At 39.2% G+C, this 25,589-nt stretch overlaps 1 protein-coding gene across 6 annotated transcripts in view; it reads left to right on the top strand.

Moving 5' to 3' along the window:
- Window positions 1-25,589, top strand: part of ubn1 (ubinuclein 1) — a 240,863-nt gene that overhangs the window by 23,020 nt on the left and 192,254 nt on the right. The window contains exon 1 of one of the 6 annotated variants that reach the window (XM_061880355.1): window positions 15,930-16,002. The exons of the other annotated variants lie outside the window; for them this stretch is intronic. Within the exon in view, the coding sequence (XP_061736339.1) occupies window positions 15,945-16,002 (58 nt within the window). The 5' untranslated portion in view covers window positions 15,930-15,944. Of the gene's footprint in view, window positions 1-15,929; window positions 16,003-25,589 lie in introns of those variants that run through there. 6 annotated transcript variants of the gene reach the window in all.

Here is a 25,589-nt window from a genome sequence, read left to right as displayed (position 1 = left end):
TACATCCACAGTGCAAGAAGGAACGCGACCGCAGGTCCTTTTCACCCACAGCTACAGTTGTATACCACACACTTGTGTGATTACTGGGATATTTTTATTCTTTTCCGTGGTGTGCATTACCAATGTTGGTGTGTTTTTGTTGTATTTTATCTTTTATCTATACATATTAGTGAGCAATATTTAGTATGCATTTTAAATTTTTGTTTTTCATTATGCTTTACTTCTGTTACTGTAAATAAAAACCTGCACTGTCTTTAATTTCCCCATTGTGGGATAAATACAAGTCTATCCTATTCTATCCTATTCTGTTCTATCCTATCCTATCCTAATTTATCCACGAGTTCATCAAAATGCAATTATCAGTCATGTTTTTTAAAATAATTTTACTTTAAAACTAATTCTACCACGGTTATCATTATTACAGTTTGTCGTTACATACCTCTTTAGTACAAAACATACATCAAATTAGACTCAGACTTCCTTTTTATTATCATTCAAATTTGAACTTTACAGTGCAGATAAGAACGAAATTTCGTTGCATTAGCTCATTGTAGTGCAGGATAAATAACAAATAAGGTGCAGATAGAAATAAATAGATTACTGTACAGATAGATAGCTGTTATTTTCAAGTTTTATTTAAAAGAATAAAAATTGTTTCACATACAGTACATAAAGTGTGAAATTTTCCAAACCTAACTGAAATTCTGCTTAGGGCCCCAATTTAGCCTTTAAGATGGTATTTTGTCATTTGTTATAAATGCCAAGTTGACTTGTTTTACAGTTTGTCACATTTTTTTGTTGCGGATTATAAAAACTAAGACGCTTGAGACGCTTCTGCCACGCAAATCCTATTTGAGCTGGGCCTTTAATTGTGTTGTTATCAGCTTTCTTATGATACCATTAGTGGTGTAACAGAAAACATTTGCTTGACAATTGTCTTTCTTTTTCACAATAACAAGGTTTATGTAATGTATTTTTTTTACTAGCTCGAATTGAATTACTGCTGTTTACGGCAGTCACTCACCCGGTCTCGTCAACACGTGCACACATACAAACGCAGTCCAATTAAAGCAACAAACAATTTGCAGTCATGTTGTTTTTATGAGAAAAATAACAATAAGAAATACATTCAATGACAGCTAACGCCAGCTATTAGGGGTTGTACGGTATTAGCATAGTACCGTGATACTAATGAATCATATTTGGTACTATACCTCATCTAAAAATTACTGGTCGTCGCGTCATGGCATTGCTGGTTTATGAGCAGAGAAGCATGTTCGGCAGTGCACAATCACAGAGTACTTGCAAGCAGACAGTGTGGAGATAGAAAAAGGAAAACGGACACCCTTTATCTTTTAAAAACTAAAGATAAAGGTAAAGTTATAACACTGAAACACCCTCAAAAAGAGGTACTTTAAGACATGGCTAGCTGGCTCGCGGCTGAAGTCCATCCGCAATCGGCAGTGTTTTAGCTACTTCCAAATCACTAATCCTCGCCTCCATGGCGACAAATAAAGTACGTTTCTTACAAGTATCATCCCTGCAGGACGAGGAATAGCTAAACATGCTTCACTACACACCGTAGCTCACCGGCATCACAACGTAAACAAACGCCATGGGTGGATCTACACCTGACATCCACTGTAATGATACCAAGTACAAGAGCGTATCTAGTCGATACTACTATGATTACATCAATAATTTTTGGCATCACAAAATCTAATGTATATTATGTTTATGAACTCAGGAAATATGTCACTTTTGAATATGACTAATGTATGATCCTGTAACGACTTGGTATCGGATTGATATCCAAATTTGTGGTATCATCCAAAACTTACGTAAAATGTCAAACGACAGAAGAATAGGTGATTATTTCATTTTAACATAAGTGTAGATAGAACATGTTAAAAGAAAAATTGAGCAGATATTAACAGTAAATGAACAAGTGGATTAATAATTAATTTTCTACCACTTGTACTTAACAATTTTGACAAAATAATAGAATAAGAAATGACACAATATGTTACTGCATATGTCAGCAGCTAAATTAGGAGCCTTTGTTTGCTTACTTACTACTCTAGCATGTTCACCATTTAATTTAAGGAATAAATTATTCTTTGATTGCAATTAGAAACAAATGATTTATTTGTTAAAATAAAGCCAATAATGCCATTTTTGGTGGTCTCCTTTATTTAGAAAAGTACCGGAAAGTATCGAAATACATTTTGGTACCGGTACCAAAACATTGGTATGGGGAGAACACTACTAGCTGTCCATATTGCTATCATTAGCCAACAACACCTAAAGCTAATGCATTTGTTTTGCACGTAAGTAATTATATCATTAGGTCATATAAGCCGAAATAATGCGGTACAGCAGTGGTTCTCAAATGGGGGTACTTGAAGGTATGCCAAGGGGTACATGAGATTTTTCAAAAATATTCTAAAAATATCAACAATTCAAAAATCCTTTATAGATATATTTATTTAATATTACTTCAACAAAATATGAATGTAAGTTCATAAACTGTGAAAAAAATACAGCAATGCAATGTTGACAGCTAGATTTTTTTGTGGACATGTTTCATAAATATTGATGTAAAAGATTACTTTTTTGTGAAGAAATGTTTAGAATGAAGTTGATGAATCCAGATGGATCTCTATTACAATCCCCAAAGAGGGCACTTTAAGTTGATGTGTAGAAATCTTTATTTATAATTGAATCACTTGTTTATTTTTCAACAAGTTTTTAGTTATTTTTATATCTTTTTTCCAAATAGTTCAAGAAAGACCACTATAGCAATATTAAATAAATCAGAAACTGATGACATAGTGCTGTATTTTACTTCTTTATCTCTTTTTTTCAACCAAAAAAGCTTTGCTCTAATTAGGGGTGTCACGCCTATGGATTATGTTTTGTTTTGGTCATGTTATATTTTGTTTTTTGGACACTCAGTTCTGTTTTGCACTTCCTGGTTTGTTTTTGTTTTTTATAGTTACTCATTATTTTCCACCTTGTCTCCAATTCACGCCCCGGTCCCTAGTTCTCGCACCTGCTGGTTAATTATCACTGCTAGTATTTAAGCCACAGTCACCAGATAGTCAGTCTGGCAACTTCCCACTTTACCCACATCTCCATGTACCTACCTTCATGCCTTGCTGTTCGGTTTTTGACCACGCCACGTAAGTTTTGGTATTTATGCCTCAGTGCAAGTTTGGTTTTTTAATGCCACAGTGCAAGTTCTTTTGTTTCATGTTTGTAGTTTGCAGCATTTATGCTAGTCTTTTGTTTTTTCATTAGCTAAGTTTGTTTTCCGCCCTTGTGCGCGCCCTTTGTTTGCCTTTTGTTGTAGTCTGTTTATGTAGTAATAAATCATCATGTAGTTACATTCACGCCTGGCTCGTGCAAATCACCCTCTGCGTCGAAGAAACAAGCAAAGTCTAAGTCCATTAGTGACAAGGGGTTACTTGAATTAAAAAACATGTTCACAGGGGGTACATCACTGAAAAAAGGTTGAGAACCACGATACTGTGTAAATACATTGGAAAGTTGGCGCCCAAGGCATCTGTGTAAATGCTGCAAACAGCCCCTTTAACTTATTTTTACACTTATATGACAGTTGAGAATGTCAAAATGTCGCCTAAAAAATGCCTCTACAGAAAAATTGTTTATGAACAGGGTTTGCCGCTGGAACATTGCACTGGGAAATTGAACATTTGAGGTTTCCTTGCATGTTGAGGTTCATAAGTTAACAAACATAGCTATGAGCAATTTATAACCCCCTTCATAGGATTATTGTAAAGTGGCTCTACTCTTATTTCTGATGCATTTTTCATCCTTCAGCTATCATCTTCCTCCACTACACTACACAAACAGGTTGTTTATGTTTAATAGATTTTGATAGAGCAAGAAAGGGAGGGCGAGCGCCATCAATTTATCAGCTGCTTAACTGCGGCGAAACTCATTTTTGTATCTCCTCTCCAATCTGAAAAGCTATCATCTCTCTAATCTTGGCCTTTCAATTCGCCGGAGGGGAGGGGAGGCGGGTGGCAATGGGGCACACCCCATCTTGGAGATGATCTGTTAGCCCGGCGTAAATGTTTATAACACGAGGCCAATCTCCAGGGTTTATCCATCAATGCACATCCAGTCACACATTTCCTTTCATTTTCTATGTCTTTCTGCCGCTCGGCCGCTCTCTCTCCGTGTCTCTCTCTCTCTCTCTCCGGGGCATTTACAGGGATGTGAAAGCTGTTATTGGACAGGTCAGTGGAGTGGAACTGTCAGATAATAGGCTAGTTACCGCGGCAGCACATGAATGAGGGATGGAAAGAAGGTGTGTGTGTGTGTGTGTGTGTGTGTGTGTGTGTGTGTGTGTGTGTGTGCGTGCGTGCGTGCGTGCGTGCGTGCGTGCGTGCGTGCGTGCGTGCGTGCGTGCGTGCGTGCGTGCGTGCGTGCGTGCGTGCGTGCGTGCGTGCGTGCGTGCGTGCGTGCGTGCGTGCGTGCGTGCGTGCGTGCGTGCGCGTGTGAGTTGGGGAGAGAGGGGTTGAGATGGAGGTAACAGGGAGCGCCCCAGTCACTCCTTAATCAGGAGGCAAACGGGGGGGAAAACTTGGGAGTTTAGATTCCTGGATGAAATGGATCAAGAGGTATAGCAGCGCTAAAATTTGTGAGAAAATTATAGCTTATTAGCATTCAGTTATTTGCCTTTTTGTCATTACCCAGAGTGCCACAGTAGCAGCATGAAGGTCACAAATGATCCGATGTAGGTAGTAGGGGTGTGGGGGAAAAAATCGATTCGAATTCGAATCGCGATTCTCACGTTGTGCGATTCAGAATCGATTCTCATTTTTAAAATATCGATGTTTTTAAAAAAAAATGTTAATCGATATTACAAAAAAATAAACAACAATACCATAACAATGCAATCATATTCCAAAAACCAAACCTGACCCAGCAACACTCAGAACTGCAATAAACAGAGCAATTGAGAAGAGACACAAACACAACACAGAACAAACCAAAAGTAGTGAAACAAAAATGAATATTATCAACAACAGTATCAATAATAATTATAATTTCAGCATAACAGTGATTAAAAATTAGACATTTATAAATATAAAAAATAAAGAACAATAGTGTCACAGTGGCTTACACTTGCATGGCATCTCATAAGCTTGACAACACACTGTGTCCAATGTTTTCACAAAGATAAAATAAGTCAAATGTTTGGTTTGTTTAATAGTTAAAATAAAAGTACGTTATTGCAATCAGTTGATAAAACATTGTCCTTTACAATTATAAAAGCTTTTTACAAAAAATCTACTACTCTGCTTGCTAGCATGTCAGCAGACTGGGGTAGATCCTGATGAAATCCTATTTATTGAATGAATACAGAATCCTTTTGAATCGTGAAAAAATCTTTTTTTCAATCGAGAATCGTGTTCAATTGAAAAATAAAATTGATTTTGAATCAAATCGTGACCCATGAATCGGTATTGAATCAAATCGTGGGACGCCCAAAGATTCACAGCCCTAGTAAGTAGGTAGGTGGGTAGGTCTTTTTTGTCATTGCACAAGTACAACAACAATTTGTTTTCAGCACAAACCCACTGAAATTAGCTTCTCTAAATGTCTATGCCAGTCAGTGCGTGTCCATGCACTAAAATTAGTCCATCCATCCATCCATTTTCAACCGCTTGTTTCTTTTAGGGTTGCGGGGGGTGCTGTAGCCTATCTTAGCTGCATTTGGGCGGCCAATATATCAAAAAGTTCGGCTCTAAATAAGCCTCCTACAGCCCATGGAATTGTGATCAAAAATGCAATTATTCATTTTAATAGTTTAATCGTTCCTTTTGTATTGGATCGATACTCAAATCTATAGTAACCTAAATCTATTGTCCAAACAACAGGAGATTACGTACTTAGTACATTATAACACAAGTGTAAATAGAACCATGTTACAACAAAAACTAACCAGCTATAAACACAAAAATATCAAGAAGATTAGTAATAATGTTATGAAAATAATAAATGTCTCAATATGATACTGCAGTGGTTCTCAAATGGGGGTACGCGTACCCCTGGGGGTACTTGAAGGCATGCCAAGGGGTACGTGAGTTTTTTTTAAATATTCTAAAAATACCAGCAATTCACAAATCCTTTATAAATATATTTATTGAATAATACTTCAACAAAATATGAATGTAAGTTCATAAAGTGTGAAAAGAAATGCAACAATGCAATATTCAGTGTTGACAGCTGGTTTTTTTGTGGACATGTTCCATAAATATTGATGTAAAAGATTTATTTTTCTGTGAAGAAATGTTTAGAATGAAGTTGATGAATCCAGATGGATCTCTATTACAATCCCCAAAGAGGGCTCTTTAAGTTGATGTGTAGAAATCTTTATTTATAATTGAATCACTTGTTTATTTTTCAACAAATTTGTAGTTATTTTTTATATCTTTTTTTCCCAAATAGTTCAAGAAAGACCACTACAAATGAGCAATATTTTGCACTGTTACACAATTTAATACATCAGAAACTGATGACATAGTGCTGTATTTTACTTCTTTATCTCTTTTTTTCAACCCAAAATGCTTTGCTCTGATTAGGGGGTACTTGAATTAAAACAAATGTTCACAGGGGGTACATCACTGAAAAAAGGTTGAGAACCACTGTGATACTGCATAGTCAGCAGCCAAATTAGGAGCCTGTTTAGAAATGGTTGTATTATCATTCAGATCAGGCCTGGGCAATTATTTTAACTAGGAGGGTCCACATTTAGAGAGAAAAAAAGTGTCTGTGGGCCGGTATATCTCTTTTTACAAACACTAATACAAAACTTCACAATAATGTCTGATTGAATGCGAAAAACGTTATGACGTACAGCCTTAAAAAAATTTAATTTTAAATTTTTCTATGAACGATAAAACACTGAATATTGACTAAATATGAATGTCACACCCCCTTTCGATCAACATATTTTACAATCGAGTGAAACGCAACAAAAATGCAACAAACCGTGAAATATGAACGTGAAATAAACCCACCTACAAACTGATATATCACTAAGCTCTAAAACTTTGTTGTGAAAATCTCCTTCCTTGTCTGTGGAAACGCTTCCCGACCACACTGCTTGGTGCCTCGTCTGAGCTGCTGTGACATAGGTGACCATAGTAACTAATTAGATGACCATAGTAACTAATTAGATGACCATAGTAACTAATTAGATGACCATAGTAACTGGTATATCATCCATAAGTGCCAATTCCAACCATTGAAATACTTTGTATAGTTCAAGACTTACGGTCATTAGAAAACATCACCGCACATCATAATGGCAGCTACACTTTCCATCTTAAAGATCTAAAAAAAATTATTTGGGAATGTCTGGCGGGCCAGATTGAAAAGCTTAACGGGCAGCATGTGCCCCCATGGCCTTAATTTGCCCAGGTCTGATTTAGATGCTAAACAATATGTTATTATCCATAATGTTTTCGCAGGAAGTACACTGCAAAAACTGAAATCTAAGTAAGATTAAATAACTCAAATAAGGCAGATATTTGCTTATTTTCTGTCTGATAAGATAATTCAGAGTTTATGTTAGTGTTTTACTTGTTTTAAGGGATTTGGTCCTAAATGATCTCTCTAAAATAACAGCTTGTTTCCGACATTTTATGACCTATATTGAGTAAAACATGCTTGAAACTTTTTCTCCAAATGTCCAAAACACACCCAGCAATGGTGCACAGGAAGGCAGGGAAGAAAAGTGGAAAAGGCGGCCAAAATGGTCAAAAGTCCCAATTACCTCCCCGGGTTCCAGTCCCACGAGTCCCGCTGACGGCCGCACAAGTCCCGGGATGCGAAAATTGTCCAAAACACACCCAGCAAAGTTTTTGGAAGTGGGGGAGAAAAGTGAGAAAAGTCGGCAAATGTCCCCAAAAATGTTCAAAATACCTACCCAGGTTCGAGTCCCACAAGTCCCGCCACTGGCCGTGCAAGTCCCGGGATGCCCAAAATGTCCATAACACACCCAGCCAAGTCTCACGGGGAGGGGGGATAAAAGTTGGGAAAGTCGGCAATAGTCCCAAAAATGTTCAAAATACCTACCCAGGTTCGAGTCCCACCCGGGTTCGAGTTTGAGTTGGGTGGGATTTTTGAACATTTTACTGACTTTTCTCACTTTTCTCCCCACCTTCCTGTGGGACGTGTTTTAAGGGTTTTGGTCCTAAATGATCTCAGTAAGATAACAGCTTGTTTTGGACACTTTGGGCATCCCGGCCGACTGCGGAACTTGTGGGACTCGAACCTGGGTAGGTATTTTGAACATTTTGGGGACTTTTGCTGACTTTTCCAACTTTCACCCCCCTCCCCGTGGGACTCGGCTGGGTGTGTTATGGACATTTTGGGCATCCCGGGACTTGCACGGCCATACATAAGATTTTATGTTGGAGTGTTTTACTTGTTTTAATTAAGGGTTTTGGTCCTAAATGATCTCAGTAAGATAACAGCTTGTTTTGGACACTTTGGACATCCCGGCCGACTGCGGAACTTGTGGGACTCGAACCTGGCTAAGTATTTTGAACATTTTGGGGACTTTTGCTGACTTTTCCAACTTTCACCCCCCTCCCCGTGGGACTCGGCTGGGTGTGTTATGGACATTTTGGGCATCCCGGGACTTGCGCGGCCATACATAAGATTTTATGTTGGAGTGTTTTACTTGTTTTAATTAAGGGTTTTGGTCCTAAATGATCTCAGTAAGATATTACAGCTTGTTGCTGAGATTTTATGAAAAGTGAGAAAAGTCGGCAAAAGTCCCCAAAAATATTCAAAATACCTACCCAGGTTCGAGTCCCACAAGTCCCGCCCCGCCGCTGGCCGTGCAAGTCCCGGGATGCCCAAAATGTCCATAACACACCCAGCCGAGTCTCACGGGGAGGGGGGATAAAAGTTGGGAAAGTCGGCAATAGTCCCAAAAATGTTCAAAATACCTACCCAGGTTCGAGTCCCACCCGGGTTCGAGTTTGAGTTGGGTGGGATTTTTGAACATTTTACTGACTTTTCTCACTTTTCTCCCCACCTTCCTGTGGGACTTGTTTTAAGGGTTTTGGTCCTAAATGATCTCAGTAAGATAACAGCTTGTTTTGGACACTTTGGGCATCCCGGCCGACTGCGGAACTTGTGGGACTCGAACCTGGGTAGGTATTCTGAACATTTTGGGGACTTTTGCTGACTTTTCCAACTTTCCAACCCCCATCCCCTTGGGACTCGGCTGGGTGTGTTATGGACATTTTGGGCATCCCGGGACTTGCGCGGCCATACATAAGATTTTATGTTGGAGTGTTTTACTTGTTTTAAGGGTTTTGGTCCTAAATGATCTCAGTAAGATATTACAGCTTGTTGCTGAGATTTTATGAAAAGTGAGAAAAGTCAGCAAAAGTCCCCAAAAATATTCAAAATACCTACCCAGGTTCGAGTCCCACAAGCCTCGCCCTGCCGCTGGCCGTGCAAGTCCCGGGATGCCCAAAATGTCCATAACACACCCAGCCGAGTCTCACGGGGAGGGGGGATAAAAGTTGGGAAAGTCGGCAATAGTCCCAAAAATGTTCAAAATACCTACCCAGGTTCGAGTCCCACCCGGGTTCGAGTTTGAGTTGGGTGGGATTTTTGAACATTTTACCGACTTTTCTCACTTTTCTCTCCACATTCCCTTGGGGCTTGTTTTAAGGGTTTTGGTCCTAAATGATCTCAGTAAGATAACAGCTTGTTTTGGACAGTATGGGCATCCCGGCCGACTGCGGAACTTGTGGGACTCGAACCTGGGTAGGTATTTTGAACATTTTGGGGACTTTTGCTGACTTTTCCAACTTTCCTCCCCATGGGACTCGGCTGGGTGTGTAATGGACATTTTGGGCATCCCGGGACTTGCACGGCCATACATAAGATTTTATGTTGGAGTGTTTTACTTGTTTTAAGGGTTTTGGTCCTAAATGATCTCAGTAAGATATTACAGCTTGTTGCTGAGATTTTCTGACCTATATTGAGTAAAACATGCTTGAAACTAGAATATCAACTGTTGCAAAGCTGTGTCATCAACACCCACAAGTATAAAACTACTTTTTTTTAAAGTAATCATTTCTTATTTCAAGCATGTAAAAAAAAAATCATGACTTTGACACAATTGTCTCATATTGAAACAGATGACAGCCAAATGGACTCTGCTGTTTTATTTTAATGAAACAATAGATAATACGTACTCGTATAGTAGTACAGTTGTTATTAGTGAGAATATATTTATTTTTAGGTATTTTTGGGTGAGGTTAGCTAATTTTACTTGTTTTGGAAAGTCTTGACAAGCCAAATTTTCTTGTTCTATCGGCAGATAATTTTGCTTAGTTCAAGTAAAATACCCTTCATTTTTGTTTTTATATTTTTTTGTTTTTGAACACTGACTTTTTGCAGTGCAACAATTATAAAGATTGTGGGCCGTATAGCCCATCCCTAGTTGGGAGCATTAATAAGAAAATCTTTTTTTTTTCCTAATGCACACATGACTGTGTGTGCTTCTTTTGATGTCCTGCACTTGAATGAAGGGCTGCTCTTCAAACCTCTAATCTCACAAAGGTAGTCAAGAGGAGGAAGAAAGAAGTGAGCAGCAGGAGGAGAAGGAAGAAGAAAAAGGCCAGAACATGTGCAGGAGAGGAGGCCACAAATTGGAAAATGAACGAAAAGAGGAAAAGCGATAAGAACTCCTTCTTTTTGAACTTGAAGAGCTTAATTTGAAATGTCAGGGCCATAGTTCTCCTCCTCTTCCTCGCCTTCCTGCTTCCTTCCTCACCAGTCTGTCCCCACTGTACGCTCGCGAGGATTAAAATAATTAAACAGGCTCTGTTTTAATTAAGACAATAAAGCCGTCGGTCTCCGGGTGAGCCCGGAGAGAGATGGCGGGAAGGCGGCGTCGGCGGAGGGGTGGATTGATAAAGAGCTCTAACGAGAGAGGCGGGATGATAGGTGCTGTGGAGGGACACACTTGATTGGCTTATCTGTCTTGTCTAGCTAGGGCTGGACTATCTATCACACGGCTCTATTGGGCCGTCATATTCCCAAATACAATAAACACCCATAACTTCAGATCTATCTACTCAAGGAGGAAAAGGTGAAGGAGCAGTTTCAAGAGACTCTAGCCTGGATTTACCAAGATCCAAATACCATGTGCTGAACCAGTGGTTCTCAAATGGGGGTACGCGTACCCCTGGGGGTACTTGAAGGTATACCAAGATGTACGTGAGATTTTTTTTAAATATTCTAAAAATAGCAACAATTTAAAAATCCTTTATATTATTATATTATTAGGGACGGCGTGGCGCAGTGGGAGACTGGCCGTGCGCAACCCGAGGGTCACTGGTTCAAATCCCACCTAGAACCAACCTCGTCATGTCCGTTGTGTCCTGAGCAAGACACTTCACCCTTGCTCCTGATGGGTGCTGGTTAGCGCCTTGCATGGCAGCTCCCTCCATCAGTGTGTGAATGTGTGTGTGAATGGGTAAATATGGAAGTAGTGTCAAAGCGCTTTGAGTACCTTGAAGGTAGAAAAGCGCTATACAAGTACAACCCATTTATTTATTTATTTATTTTTATTGAATAATACTTCAACAAAATATGAATGTATGTTCACAAACTGTGAAAATAAATTCAACATTGCAATATTCAGTGTTGACAGCTAGATTTTTTTGTGGACATAAATATTTTTTTTATTTTATTTTTTTTAATTATCTTTCTAGCTATCATTATGCATACGTATCGTTGCATTTGAACAACTTTATTGTTGATAATAGAGGTAATCTATTGGTTTTGTTCATGATCAATAGCGCTTTTTCTATTGGTATTTGTATTGCTCCAGTTTTAGTGTAAAAATGCTCATTGTCATTACTATATTATTTATTTCACTAACTGGTTATTTGCTATCACTTTTACGATCATATTTGTACATATTATGTATGTGCTGGTGTTGTTCTATTGTTGTTGTTGTTATTGTTGTATTTGCTGTTGTTGTTTTTGTCTCTCTGTCTAATCCCCCTCTTATCCCCAAAATTTCCCCCTCTGTCTTCCTTTTTTTCTCTTTCCATCCCCTCCTGCTCCGGCCCGGCTGCACCAAATGATAATATAAATACATTTAATAAAGTCACATTCAAATAAGACAACAAGAGAAGTATCTTACACTTCTCTTTTGTAAAGTAAATCTGAACAGCCGATATGGGCATCTACATCAACTATATGATTTGCCTGAGAAGCTGGACAGGACAAAAAAAAAAAAAAGAAATATGGATGTTAAAGACCTACTGAAAGCCACTACTAGCGACCATAGTTTATATATCAATGATGAAATATTAACATTGCAACACATGCCAATACGGCCTTTTTAGTTTACTAAATTGCAATTTTAAATTCCCCGAGAGTTTCTTCTTGAAAACGTCGCGTAATGATGACGTATACGCATGACGTCACGGGCTGTTAGGAAATATGAGCGCTGCACACACACACAGCTAAGAGTCGTCTGCTTTAACCGCATAATTACACAGTATTCTGGACATCTGTATTGCTGAATCAATTGAAATTTGTTCAATTAATAATGGAGAAGTCAAAGTAGAAAGATGGAGTTGGGAAGCTTTAGCCTTTAGCCACACAAACACACGGTGATTCCTTGTTTAAAATTCCCGGAGGTGAAACTTTACTATGGATCAGAGCGGTCAAGCAAACATGGATCCCGACCAAATGTCAACCAGCAGTTTTCGGTGATAAAATTGTGGTAAAAAGGCGCCTCTTACCGGAGATCAGCTGAGCTTGCGCCGTCCATACAGCTGCTGTCGAATTCCCTCAGACACTGGCCTCAAGACACCCGTGGACACACCCCTCCGACTATCAGGTACTATTAAACTCACTAAAACGGGACGGCGTGGCGCAGTGGGAGAGTGGCCGTGCGCAACCCGAGGGTCCCTGGTTCAAATCCCACCTAGTACCAACCTCGTCACATCCGTTGTGTCCTGAGCAAGACACTTCACCCTTGCTCCTGATGGGTGCTGGTTGGCGCCTTGCATGGCAGCTCCCTCCATCAGTGTGTGAATGGGTAAATGTGGAAGTAGTGTCAAAGCGCTTTGAGTACCTTGAAGGTAGAAAAGCGCTATACAAGTACAACCCATTTATCATTTATAAAACACTAGCAACACAATAGAAAGATAAAGGCTTTCCCAGAATTATCCTAGTAAATGTGTCTAAAAACATCTGAATCCGTCCCAATGCAATCGCTTTTTTTTTCTAGTCCTTCGCTATCAATATCCTCTAACACAAATCTTTCATCCTCGCTCAAATTAATGAGGAAATTGTCGTTTTCTCGGTCCGAATAGCTCTTACTGCTGGTGGCTCCCATTAAAAACAATGTGAATGTGTGGCGCCCTGCAACTCCTGACGTCACGCGCACATCGTCTGCTACTTCCGGTACAGGCAAGGCTTTTCTATTAGCGACCAAAAGTTGCAAACTTTATCGTCGATGTTCTCTACTAAATCCTTTCAGCAAAAATATGGCAATATCGTGAAATGATCAAGTATGACACATACAATGGACCTGCTATCCCCGTTTTAATAAGAACATCTGATTTCAGTAGGCCTTTAAAGATTTCTTCTTTTGTGAAGAAATGTTTAGAATTAAGTTGATAAATCCAGATGGATCGCTAATACAATCCCCAAAGAGGGCACTTTAGGTTGATGATTACTTCTATGTGTAGAAATCTTTATAATTAAATCACTTGTTTATTTTTCAACAAGTTTTTAGTTGTTTTTACATCTTTTTTCCAAATAGTTCAAAAAAGACCACTACAAATGAGCAATATTTTGCACTTTTATACAATTTAATACATCAGAAACTGATGACATAGTGCTGTATTTTACTTCTTTATCTCTTTTTTTCAACCAAAAATGCTTTACTCTGATTAGGGGGTACTTCAATTAAAAAAATGTTCACAGGGGGTACATCACTGAAATTAGGTTGAGAACCACTGAACTAAACAGTAGCCGACTAGCTCCAGTTAGTCACTCAGCTCTTGGCTACTCCTTCAGATTACTCCCGTTCCCTTTCAAGGCTGCGATCCTTCCTCTTAAAACCCGGATCCTTTCTCACGACCCTCTCAGGCCATGTCACAGGTGCAAAAGCAAAGCAATAAACAAACAAAGTGTGAAAACAAACGCAGGCTAATGACAGGACAGCTGCAGCACACTCAGCAGGGTTCTTTTCCATTAAGGCTAAAATGCTTCTTTATGACTTTGCCTTATGGAGTTAATTCACCACTAAGTGAGTAGAGGTGCGTCTTTAGCACCTTTTAAACAATATGGCGCTAGTCAATTTTCAGACTGACACCTTTGCTAACATAAAGTGCAGCCTGCATTAAAACTCTATTTTTATTCATTGAATCTTTTCATTATGTTTTACATTGCTTTAAGCAGTCGAAATGACAAAATGAGTACATGAATGCTGTATGAGCCTGGTCTACTAAAGGTTTGTGTGCACTAGGGCTGGGCGATATATCGATATACTCGATATTTCGCGGGTTTGTCTCTGTGCGATATAGAAAATGACGATATTGTGATATTCGAGCATACATTCTCACGCAGTTGCTTTTATCTGCGGGCATTACACTGCATGCATTTCCCACTCTTTCTTGTCTCTCCTTCTCACAGAGACGTAAACCAAGCGCACATTCTTACGCACGTCACACACTGTCACGTGTGCAACGTCACACTCTCCCGCGGAGCAGAGCGGTAGCGACATGGTAACATTAGCTGTGATGCTAACAGTGAGGTGCGAGTGGTAATATCAGAGAGAGAAGGTGCAAATCTGGTAACAAATAAGGAAGAATTAATTCCCAAGAAAAACAGCACAGGGTCTATCGTCTGCCGTTGGTTTGGCTTCAAGCGGGAATGTGTTGAACATTCACGCGGCAAAAGCGTTGCTACAAAAAGTAGCAGCACTGCCAATGTTGCATCATTTGAAGTGACCCGCTAGAGCAGGGGCGCTCACACTTTTTCTGCAGGCGAGCTACTTTTCAATTGACCAAGTCGAGGAGATCTACCTCATTCCTATTTATAATTTATATTTATTTATTTATGAAAGAGACATTTTTGTTAACAAGTTAATGATAATACAAGCATGTTTAACACACATAGATTCCTTTCTTTCATGAAGACAAGAATATAAGTTGGTGTATTACCTGATTCTGATGACTTGCATTGATTGGAATTAGACAGTGGTGCTGATAACGTCCGCATTTTCAAATGGAGGAAAAAAAAAGTCCTCCTTTCTGTCCAATACCACATGAAAGTGGTTGGATTTGGCATCTCATTTGTCCAACTTGCATACTGGTTTTCAAACACTTTGTTATGAGAGTAGCATATGTGTGTGGCCCTTTAATGTCTGGCAGCAGGTGAGTGACGTCAGTGAGTGTGCGGGTGGGCAAGCAAGTGAGAAAGCGGTCGCTGAGGGCGGGGGAGAAATACATTGGCATCAAACTCCGTAGCTTGCTAGCTTGTGCACGCTAGCTTTCTGAGACTCTTATTTTGTAAGCACATGCAGGATGAAACAGGTCTTTTATGGTGAAGACAGGAACTGTGCAGTCGCTCTTTAGAGTTTTGACAGTAGGTACGGAGTCTCTAGAAATAAAATGTGTTTCTCTGCGTCCGCCCTGTTAGTGATTTTTTTCTTAAATATGAGCTCGCAGCAGCCAGCGTCATCTCACAAGATCCTCGGGTGCCGAGAATGTCAAACAACTGACGAAAGTGAAGTCTTGGTATGATTGATGATTGCTCATTTTTATGTCTATTTTTTAATGCCTGGCTTGAGATCGACTGACACACCCTCCGAGATCCACCAGTCGATCGCGATCGACGTAATGCCCACCCCTGCGCTAGAGAATGAAGAGTGCTTGAAACTCTGCTTCAAAATCTCAGGTTGGTGCCACACCAACAAAATGCCCAAGCAACTATTTCCAGATCAACACAGTATGAAAAAAAATTGTAAACAACTGAAGGAGATAACGTCCGCAGGAACCTACCACATAGCGAAGGACATACACTATTTGATTTCCTATTATGCAGCTCATTTTTATTCTACAGTTATTGAAATATCTTGTTAAGTTAAAGTACCAATGATTGTCACACACACACCAGGTGTGCTGAAATTTGTCCTCTGCATTTGTCCCATACCCTTGATCACCCCCTGGGAGGTGAGGGAAGCAGTGGGCAGCAGCGGTGCCGCGCCCAGGAATAATTTTTGGTGATTTGACCCCCAATTCCAACACTTGATGCTGAGTGCAAATCAGGAAGGAGATGGGTGCCATTTTTTTTATAGTCTTTGGTATGACTCTTATGTCCAGAGTCGAGACCCAGGATGGACCGCTCGCCTGTATCGGTTGGGGACATCTCTACGCTGCTGATCCGCTTGAGATGGTTTCCTGTGGACGGGACTCTCGCTGCTGTCTTGGAGCCACTATGGATTGAACTTTCACAGTATCATGTTAGACCCGCTCGACATCCATTGCTTTCGGTCCCCTAGAGGGGGGGGGTTGCCCACATCTGAGGTCCTCTCCAAGGTTTCTCATAGTCAGCATTGTCACTGGCGTCCCACTGGATGTGAATTCTCCCTGCCCACTGGGTGTGAGTTTTCCTTGCCCTTAGGTGGGTTCTTCCGAGGATGTTGTAGTCGTAATGATTTGTGCAGTCCTTTGAGACATTTGTGATTTGGGGCTATATAAATAAACATTGATTGATTGATTGACTCGGCTGGAGTTTTGAACTCACAACCTACCGATCTCAGGGTGGACTTGTGACATCATGCACAAAAGTGCAGTTTATTTGTTTTAAACTATTGTAGTGGTGTTCTGTACAAAAAGTGCTCTTTAATTTAGTGTTGTTTTGATATGTCATCTTAGTGACATCATGCACAAAAGTGCACTCATAGCTTGTTTTAAAATGTCTCTGACAATCTTAAACTTTCTGTTTTGGAAATGACATGAATGTTTTGTTTAATAAAATACAGTTTTGGTCAATTAACTTAGTTGTGATTTCCCTCTCTGAATGAAAGTTTAAAATGAGCATATATTAAAGCAGTATGAAGAAGAATGTTTTAATGTAGACAAATAGAATCATCATACTGCTGTGATTATATGTATCAAGTGTTCATTCAAGGATAAGGCAAAATATCAAGATATGTATCGTGTATCGCGATATGGCCTAAAAAATATCGAGATATTAATAAAAGGCTCTATCGCCCAGCCCTGGTGTGCACTAAAACACGTGTAAACTTGACAGCTGGTCAACTCAATGTGTGCAAAGTCGATTGCTTCTGTTAAGTGAGCAGAATGAGGAGTACGATCCATTTTGCATCTTTGTCTTTGTTAATAAACAGAATATATGCTGATCATCTGAACGCCCACAATACTGGGAGGAGAAGACGCAAACTTTTTTAATTATTCTGCACACACAGTTTGATTTATGAAGAAGGAAACTCAAATGCGGGTGCTATTTTGCGCCTTTGTTCAGATTGTCTGAAAAGTATGTGAAAACTGACACCGTTACACACACTACTGTGTTTGTTTGTCAACATATTTGGAGTGACAAACACAAAATGATCAGACACACTGTTGTAGATATGCCCGATAATGGCTTTTTTGCCGATATTCCGATATTGTCCAACTCTTAATTACCGATTCCGATATCAACCGATACCGATATTAACAGTCGTGGAATTAACACATTATGATGCCTAATTTTGTTTTGATGCCCCGCTGGATGCATTAAACAATGCAACAAGGTTTTCCAAAACAAATTAACTCAAGTTATGGAAAAAAATGCCAACATGGCACTGCCATATTCATTATTGATGTCACAAAGTGCATTATTTTTTTTTAACATGCCTCAAAACAGCAGCTTGGAATTTGGGACATGCTCTCCCTGAGCGAGCATGAGGAGGTTGAGGGGGGCGGGGTTGAGGTGGGGGTGGAGGGGTATATTGTAGCGCCCCGGAAGAGTTAGTGCTGCAACGGATTCTGGTTCTTTGTTCTGTTGTATTTATGTTGTGTTACGGTGCGGATGTTCTTCCAAAATGTGTTTGTCATTTTTGTTTGGTGTGGGTTTACAGTGTGTTGCATATTTGTAACAGTGTTAAAGTTGTTTATACGGCCACCCTCAGTGGGACCTGTATGGCTGTTGACCAAGTATGCATACATTCACTTGTGTGTGTGAAAAGCTGTAGATATTATGTGATTGGACTGACACGCAAAGGCAGTGCCTTTAAGGTTTGTTGGTGATCTGTACTTCTCTCTATGTCTGTGTACCACTCCATACAGCGGCGTTTTAAAAAGTCATAAATTGTACTTTTTGAAACCGATAAATTCCAATATTACATTTTAAAGCATTTATCGTCAGCGCGATATTATCGGACATCTCTTCACTGTAGTGTGTCATCATCAATATAATTTCAAAGCTGCAGGATGACCAAAGGGGCTGATTAAAACCGATTCTATTGATGTGTTTTTATGGCTGCTGGTGTTTTTATTTTCCATATTTATCAGGGACGTCAAACTCATTTTAGATCGGAGGCCGCATGGAGAAAAATCTACTCCCAAATGGGCCGGACTGTTAAAATCACGATAACTTACAAATAAGGACAACTTCAGATTGTTTTTTTTTGTTTACAATTAGAACAAGCACAAATGTACAAATCAAAATGTTGTTAGTTTGTTTTTTTTTACACTTAAATGTTGTGGTTCGTAATTTATTTGTCGTCATTTATGTTTTCTGAATAAATTATGGACTAGACTTTGTTAGAAAAATTATGTATATATTATCATCATAACTTCATGCTTAAGGGCCGTTGATAAAAATTGTCAATTGTGCTGAAGTGGTATTTGTGTATCTATGCAAGCTGGCAATCCAAAGGATTGCCAGTTGTTTTTTATCGGTGTTGTGTCTAGACTCGGCCTACTGACTGCCAAGGCCAAACATTGGGTACCGGGACCAGGCAAAGCAGAGACTGGGTGATAGGACCAAGTGTCAACATATTTGCATTTTTGTATAATTATATATTGTGTCCCCCCGCGACCCCAAAAGGGGAATAAGCGGTAGAAATGGATGGATATATATTGTGTCTAACTGGAGTTGTCGAATCTACCCCCTTCCCTCAGCAACATTGATGTAATAGGGACGTTCCTAATAAATAGAGGAGGCGTGCGGGCTTGACTTTTAGAACGTAGTTTGGATCTGTGACTAGAATACAGCCCAAAACACGTGTCTCCTCATGAGCTGAATTGAACTCTGTCTCGGCATGATTCCTTGCTTCTTGTCTGATTATTAGATGTCATCAGTGTTTGAACCTGACAGACTTTCTTTTATTGTCATTAAAATTTGAACTTTACAGTACAGATAAGAATGAAATTTTGTTGCATTAGCCTATGGTAGTGCAGGATAGAAGAGATATAAGGTGCAGATATAAATAATAGATTACTGTACGGATAAATATATTGCACTTTTTGCATATGCATCCACGTTTATGGATGTATGTTATATTGTCTTTATATTCCAGCGAGTTAATCCATTTTTGGGGGGGAATTGAGGGGATTATTTTGATACGTTAAAGAGTCTTACGACCTGAGGGAAGAAGCTGTTACAAAACCTGGAGGTTCTGCTAGGGAGGCTGCGGAACCTCTTTCTGGAGTCCAGCAGTGAAAACAGTCTTTGGTGGGGGTGGGAGGAGTCTCTGCAGATTTATGTGATAATGTTCATCAGTCAAGTCATTGGTGTTCATTTTCAATCTATCAAGATAAAAAAAAAATAAAAACAATCAAATTACAGGATGTTTTTTATGTAGTTTGATCATTTTCCTCGACTGATGTACTCAACATCATGTGGTTTATTTTGTACGTTTGTAGCATCATCTACAAAGATACAAATAATTGCTGTTGCGACATCCAGTGGACACATTTAGAACAGCGGTTTCTTTCATTTAAACATTTCAGGTAGATTTTTATACTTAGCAAACTCATACCTCGGGTTGTACGTTTGACACCCCTGATATAGCTGAAACATGTCACATATCTCGACTTACTGCCAGCAATGCGGACCAAGCTCTGACACTGATCGTACAGGGATCGGACTGCCATAATAAGACAGTCCGATACCCAATACTCTCTGAGCACTCCCCACAGGACTTCCCGAGGGACACGGTCGAATGCCTTCTCCAAGTCCACAAAGCACATGTAGACTGGTTGGGCAAACTCCCATGCACCCTCAAGAACCCTGCCGAGAGTATAGAGCTGGTCCACAGTTCCACGACCAGGACGAAAACCACAGTGTTCCTCCTGAATCCGAGGTTCGACTATCCGGCGTAGTCTCCTCTCCAGTACACCTGAATAAACCTTACCGGGAAGGCTGAGGAGTGTGATCCCACGATAGTTGGAACACACCCTCCGGTCCCCCTTCTTAAAGAGAGGGACCACCAACCCGGTCTGCCAATCCTGAGGTACCGCCCCCGATGTCCACGCGATGCTGCAGAGTCTTGCCAACCAAGACAGCCCCACAGCATCCAGAGCCTTAAGGAACTCCGGGCGGATCTCATCCACCCCTGTGTAGAATCTCCTGTGTAGAATTAAGAATATGCATTTTCTTGCATATTCTCTGTCACAGTCGCAGTTAGTGCCACAGCCTCTTCGGCACTTCAAAGAAACAATTGGTGTTTCTATTGTAGATGCACTACAGGACTGTTTTCTAAAATGCCCATAAAAAGTGGTACATGATGTGTACACTGCTTGTTTGAAAACACATCAAAACGCCACAGGTCGGAGCATGATAACATAAATGTGCAGTAAATAAGTGTATCCATAATGAAAGCCCCATATATTACATGCAAAAAACTCATTTAAAAAAAGGCGTTCTGCACCACTTTTCAATCACACACGCAATCTTAGTAGATCACACACAAAACGCCCACTAATAGTGCACGCTATTGTATTTTTTGCGCATGTTGTTCAGCACGTGGTATTTGGATCTTACTAGATCAGGTCCAAATTATACCAATTTGTTCACAAACAAGACAAAGTTGTTCAGTAGAGTGAGTGTGTAAAAGAAACACTTCACCCTTTGCAATGTTAATATTTCAATTTGCACACCACAATAAAAACCTGAAGGTTACTTTTGGGGCTGAAAGGCCAGACTGAATTGACTTTTGTGGGTGAAAATATTGCAGGGAGGTTTGCTGGCCCCGGGCAAAAAATGAAACGGAATGGCAACCAACAATAGTCACTGATGAAATCCAATCATTTTCTGGCGCAGGTCGGCCCTAAAAGTAAAGGAGGGAATTAGTTCAGGTCTGCTTTGTATTCAGGATTTAAAGCCATTCATATATTTTGGGGGTTTTACGAATAATCTTTTTACATGCAATACAAGAGCTGTAACAACAATTGTGTCGCTAACACATCCAACAGGCTCACCAACGTCATCACAGCACGCCATTTTTTTCAAACGCAGTACAGGTATTTTACGTTTTGGTATACCATACAACCCAAGTATGTCTGAATATAGCCTACCAATGATTTACAGTTTTTTTTTTTCTTTTAATTTTTTAAAACTTAAATTTACCGCTGTTCCAAATTCTTTAAGGAGTAACCATAAACGGGTTCAAGAATGTAGTTTGAACTTCAGATTATACAGTACTGTTCTATCATATTGTTTGCTGTTCTATCATATTCTATAGCAGGGGCAATTATGATGAATTTATTGATACAGTGAACATAGAATTACACACAATTTAGAAATGGATGGACATAAATAAATCATTATGACATTTTAATAAGACAGTTATGAAATGTAGTCATTATATGGTTAATTCTAAAGTTGGCATAAAATTAGAGGGTGACTACATTTTTAGGATTATTAAAATATGTGTATGTATGTACGTATGTATATATGTGTGTAAGTGTATAAATGCATGTGTATAGATATATGTATATGTGTATGTATGTATATATATGTGTGTGTATATGTATGTATATATATACATATATATATATATATATATATATATATATATGTGTGTGTGTGTATATATATGTATATATATATACATAAATGTGTGTATGTATGTGTGTGTATATATATATGTGTATGTGTGTGTATATGAGTGTGTATGTATATGTATTTATGTATATATGTATGTGTTTATATATATATGTATATATATGTATACATGTATGTATATATATGTATATATATATAATGTGTGTATGTATACATGTGTGTATATATGTGTATAAACGTATGTACTATATGTATATGTTTTTATATATATATATGTATACATGTATGTGTATATATATATATATATATATATACATGTATGTATATATATATAATGTGTGTATGTATACATGTGTGTATATATGTGTATAAACGTATGTACTATATATATATGTGTGTGTATATGTGTGTATATGTATGTGTATATATATACATAAATAAATGTGTGTATGTATGTGTGTGTGTATATATGTGTGTGTGTGTCTGTACATATATATATATATGTGTGTGTGTATATGAGTGTGTGTGTATATATATAAATATGTGTTTATATGTATGTATGTATATATATATATATGTGTTTGTGTATATATAGATATATATACATGTATATATGTATGTGTATATATGTATATATATAATGTATGTATACATGTGTGTATATATGTGTATAAACGTATGTCCTATATGTGTGTGTATATATATATATATATATATATATATATGCGTATATATATATATATATATATATATATATATATATATGCGTACATATATATATATATATATATGCGTACATATATATATGTGTGTGTGTGGATAAGTTTAGTACATGTGTTTGTGTATATATATATATATATATATATCAATCAATCAATCAATCAATGTTTACTTATATAGCCCTAAATCACTAGTGTCTCAAAGGGCTGCACAAACCACCACGACATCCTCGGTAGGCCCACATAAGGGCAAGGAAAACTCACACCCAGTGGGACATCGGTGACAATAATGATCCAGTGGGACGTCTGTGACAATAATGATTATGAGAACCTTAGAGAGGAGGAAAGCAATGGATGTCGAGCGGGTCTAACATGATACTGTGAAAGTTCAATCCACAATGGATCCAACACAGTCGCAAGAGTCCAGTCCAAAGCGGGTCCAACTCAGCAGCGAGAGTCCCGTTCACAGCGGAGCCACCAGGAAACCATCCCAAGCGGAGGCGGATCAGCAGCGCAGAGATGTCCCCAGCCGATACACAGGCAAGCAGTACATGGCCACCGGATCGGACCGGACCCCCTCCACAGGGGAGAGTGGGACATAGAAGAAAAAGAAAAGAAACAGCAGATCAACTGGTCTAAAAAGGGAGTCTATTTAAAGGCTACAGTATACAAATGAGTTTTAAGGTGAGACTTAAATGCTTCTACTGAGGTGGCATCTCGAACTGTTACCGGGAGGGCATTCCAGAGTACTGGAGCCCGAACGGAAAACGCTCTATAGCCCGCAGACTTTTTTTGGGCTTTGGGAATCACTAACAAGCCGGAGTCCTTTGAACGCAGATTTCTTGCCGGGACATATGGTACAATACAATCGGCAAGATAGGATGGAGCTAGACCGTGTAGTATTTTATACGTAAGTAGTAAAACCTTAAAGTCACATCTTAAGTGCACAGGAAGCCAGTGCAGGTGAGCCAGTACAGGTATATATGTATGTATATATGTATATAAAGGTATATACAGTATAGGTATATATGTATGTATATATGTATATAAAGGTATATACAGTACAGGCGTAATATGATCAAACTTTCTTGTTCTTGTCAAAAGTCTAGCAGCCGCATTTTGTACCAACTGTAATTTTTTAATGCTAGACATGGGGAGACCCGAAAATAATACGTTACAGTAGTCGAGACGAGACGTAACAAACGCATGGATAATGATCTCAGCGTCTTTAGTGGACAGAATGGAGCGAATTTTAGCGATATTACGGAGATGAAAGAAGGCCGTTTTAGTAACGCTTTTAATGTGTGCCTCAAAGGAGAGAGTTGGGTCGAAGATAATACCCAGATTCTTTACCGTGTCGCCTTGTTTAATTGTTTGGTTGTCAAATGTTAGAGTTGTATTATTAAATAGAGTTCGGTGTCTAGCAGGACCGATAATCAGCATTTCCGTTTTTTTGGCGTTGAGTTGCAAAAAGTTAGCGGACATCCATTGTTTAATTTCATTAAGACACGCCTCCAGCTGACTACAATCCGGCGTGTTGGTCAGCTTTAGGGGCATGTAGAGTTGGGTGTCATCAGCATAACAGTGAAAGCTAACACCGTATTTGCGTATGATGTCACCTAGCGGCAGCATGTAGATGCTGAAGAGTGCAGGGCCAAGGACCGAACCCTGGGGAACTCCACACGTTACCTTAACGTAGTCCGAGGTCACATTGTTATGGGAGACACACTGCATCCTATCAGTAAGATAAGAGTTAAACCAAGACAGGGCTAAGTCTGACATACCAATTTGTGTTTTGATACGTTCTAATAAAATATTATGATCGACGGTATCGAAAGCAGCGCTAAGATCGAGGAGCAGCAACATAGATGACGCATCAGAATCCATCGTTAGCAATAGATCATTAGTCATTTTTGCGAGGGCTGTCTCCGTCGAGTGATTTGCCCTGAAACCGGATTGAAAGGTTTCACATAGATTGTTAGACGCTAAGTGTTCATTTAACTGCTCCGCAACAATTTTTTCGAGGATTTTTGAAATAAAGGGAAGGTGAGACACCGGTCGGTAGTTTACCATGAGGTCAGGATCGAGGTTAGGTCTTTTAAGAAGAGGATGAATAACCGCTTTTTTGAATGCTAGGGGAACAGGGCCCGAGGAAAGTGATAAGTTTATAATATTTAGCACTGATGGACCTAATAATACAAAGAGCTCCTTGATCAGTTTCCCAGGAAGAGGGTCAAGTAAACATGTTGTTTGTTTTATTCCATTTACACGTTGTAACAATTCCTCTAATGTTATTTCCTCAAAACGAGAGAAACTATTTTGGAGGGCAGTATCCGCCGTATATACAATCGTGTCAGTGTTAATAGAACTCCGTTGTAGCTGGGACGCATTGTCTTTAATCTCCTTTCTAATGACTTCAATTTTCTTACTAAAGAATTGCATAAAGTCATCAGCTGAGTGGGTTGAGCTACTGGAAGGAGTCCCTTGTTGGGTTAGCGATGCTACCGTACTAAACAAAAATTTAGGATCGTTTTTATTACGGTGGATGAGATTTGAGTAATAATTAGCTTTAGCTAAGGTAAGCATGCGTTTATAAGTTATTAAACCATCACTCCATGCTTGATGGTGCACCTCAAGTTTAGTCGTGCGCCATTTGCGTTCCAGCTTTCTGCATAATAATTTCTGAGCTCTAGTTTCTTCTGTAAACCACGGGGTGCGCTTTTTTGGAGCCTTTTTTAACTTTAGCGG

This window comes from Nerophis ophidion, linkage group LG20, assembly GCF_033978795.1.
Source record: "Nerophis ophidion isolate RoL-2023_Sa linkage group LG20, RoL_Noph_v1.0, whole genome shotgun sequence".
NCBI lineage: Eukaryota > Metazoa > Chordata > Actinopteri > Syngnathiformes > Syngnathidae > Nerophis > Nerophis ophidion.
Note: the sequence above shows the minus strand (reverse complement) of the source record. Positions and strands in the feature narration are given on the sequence as shown.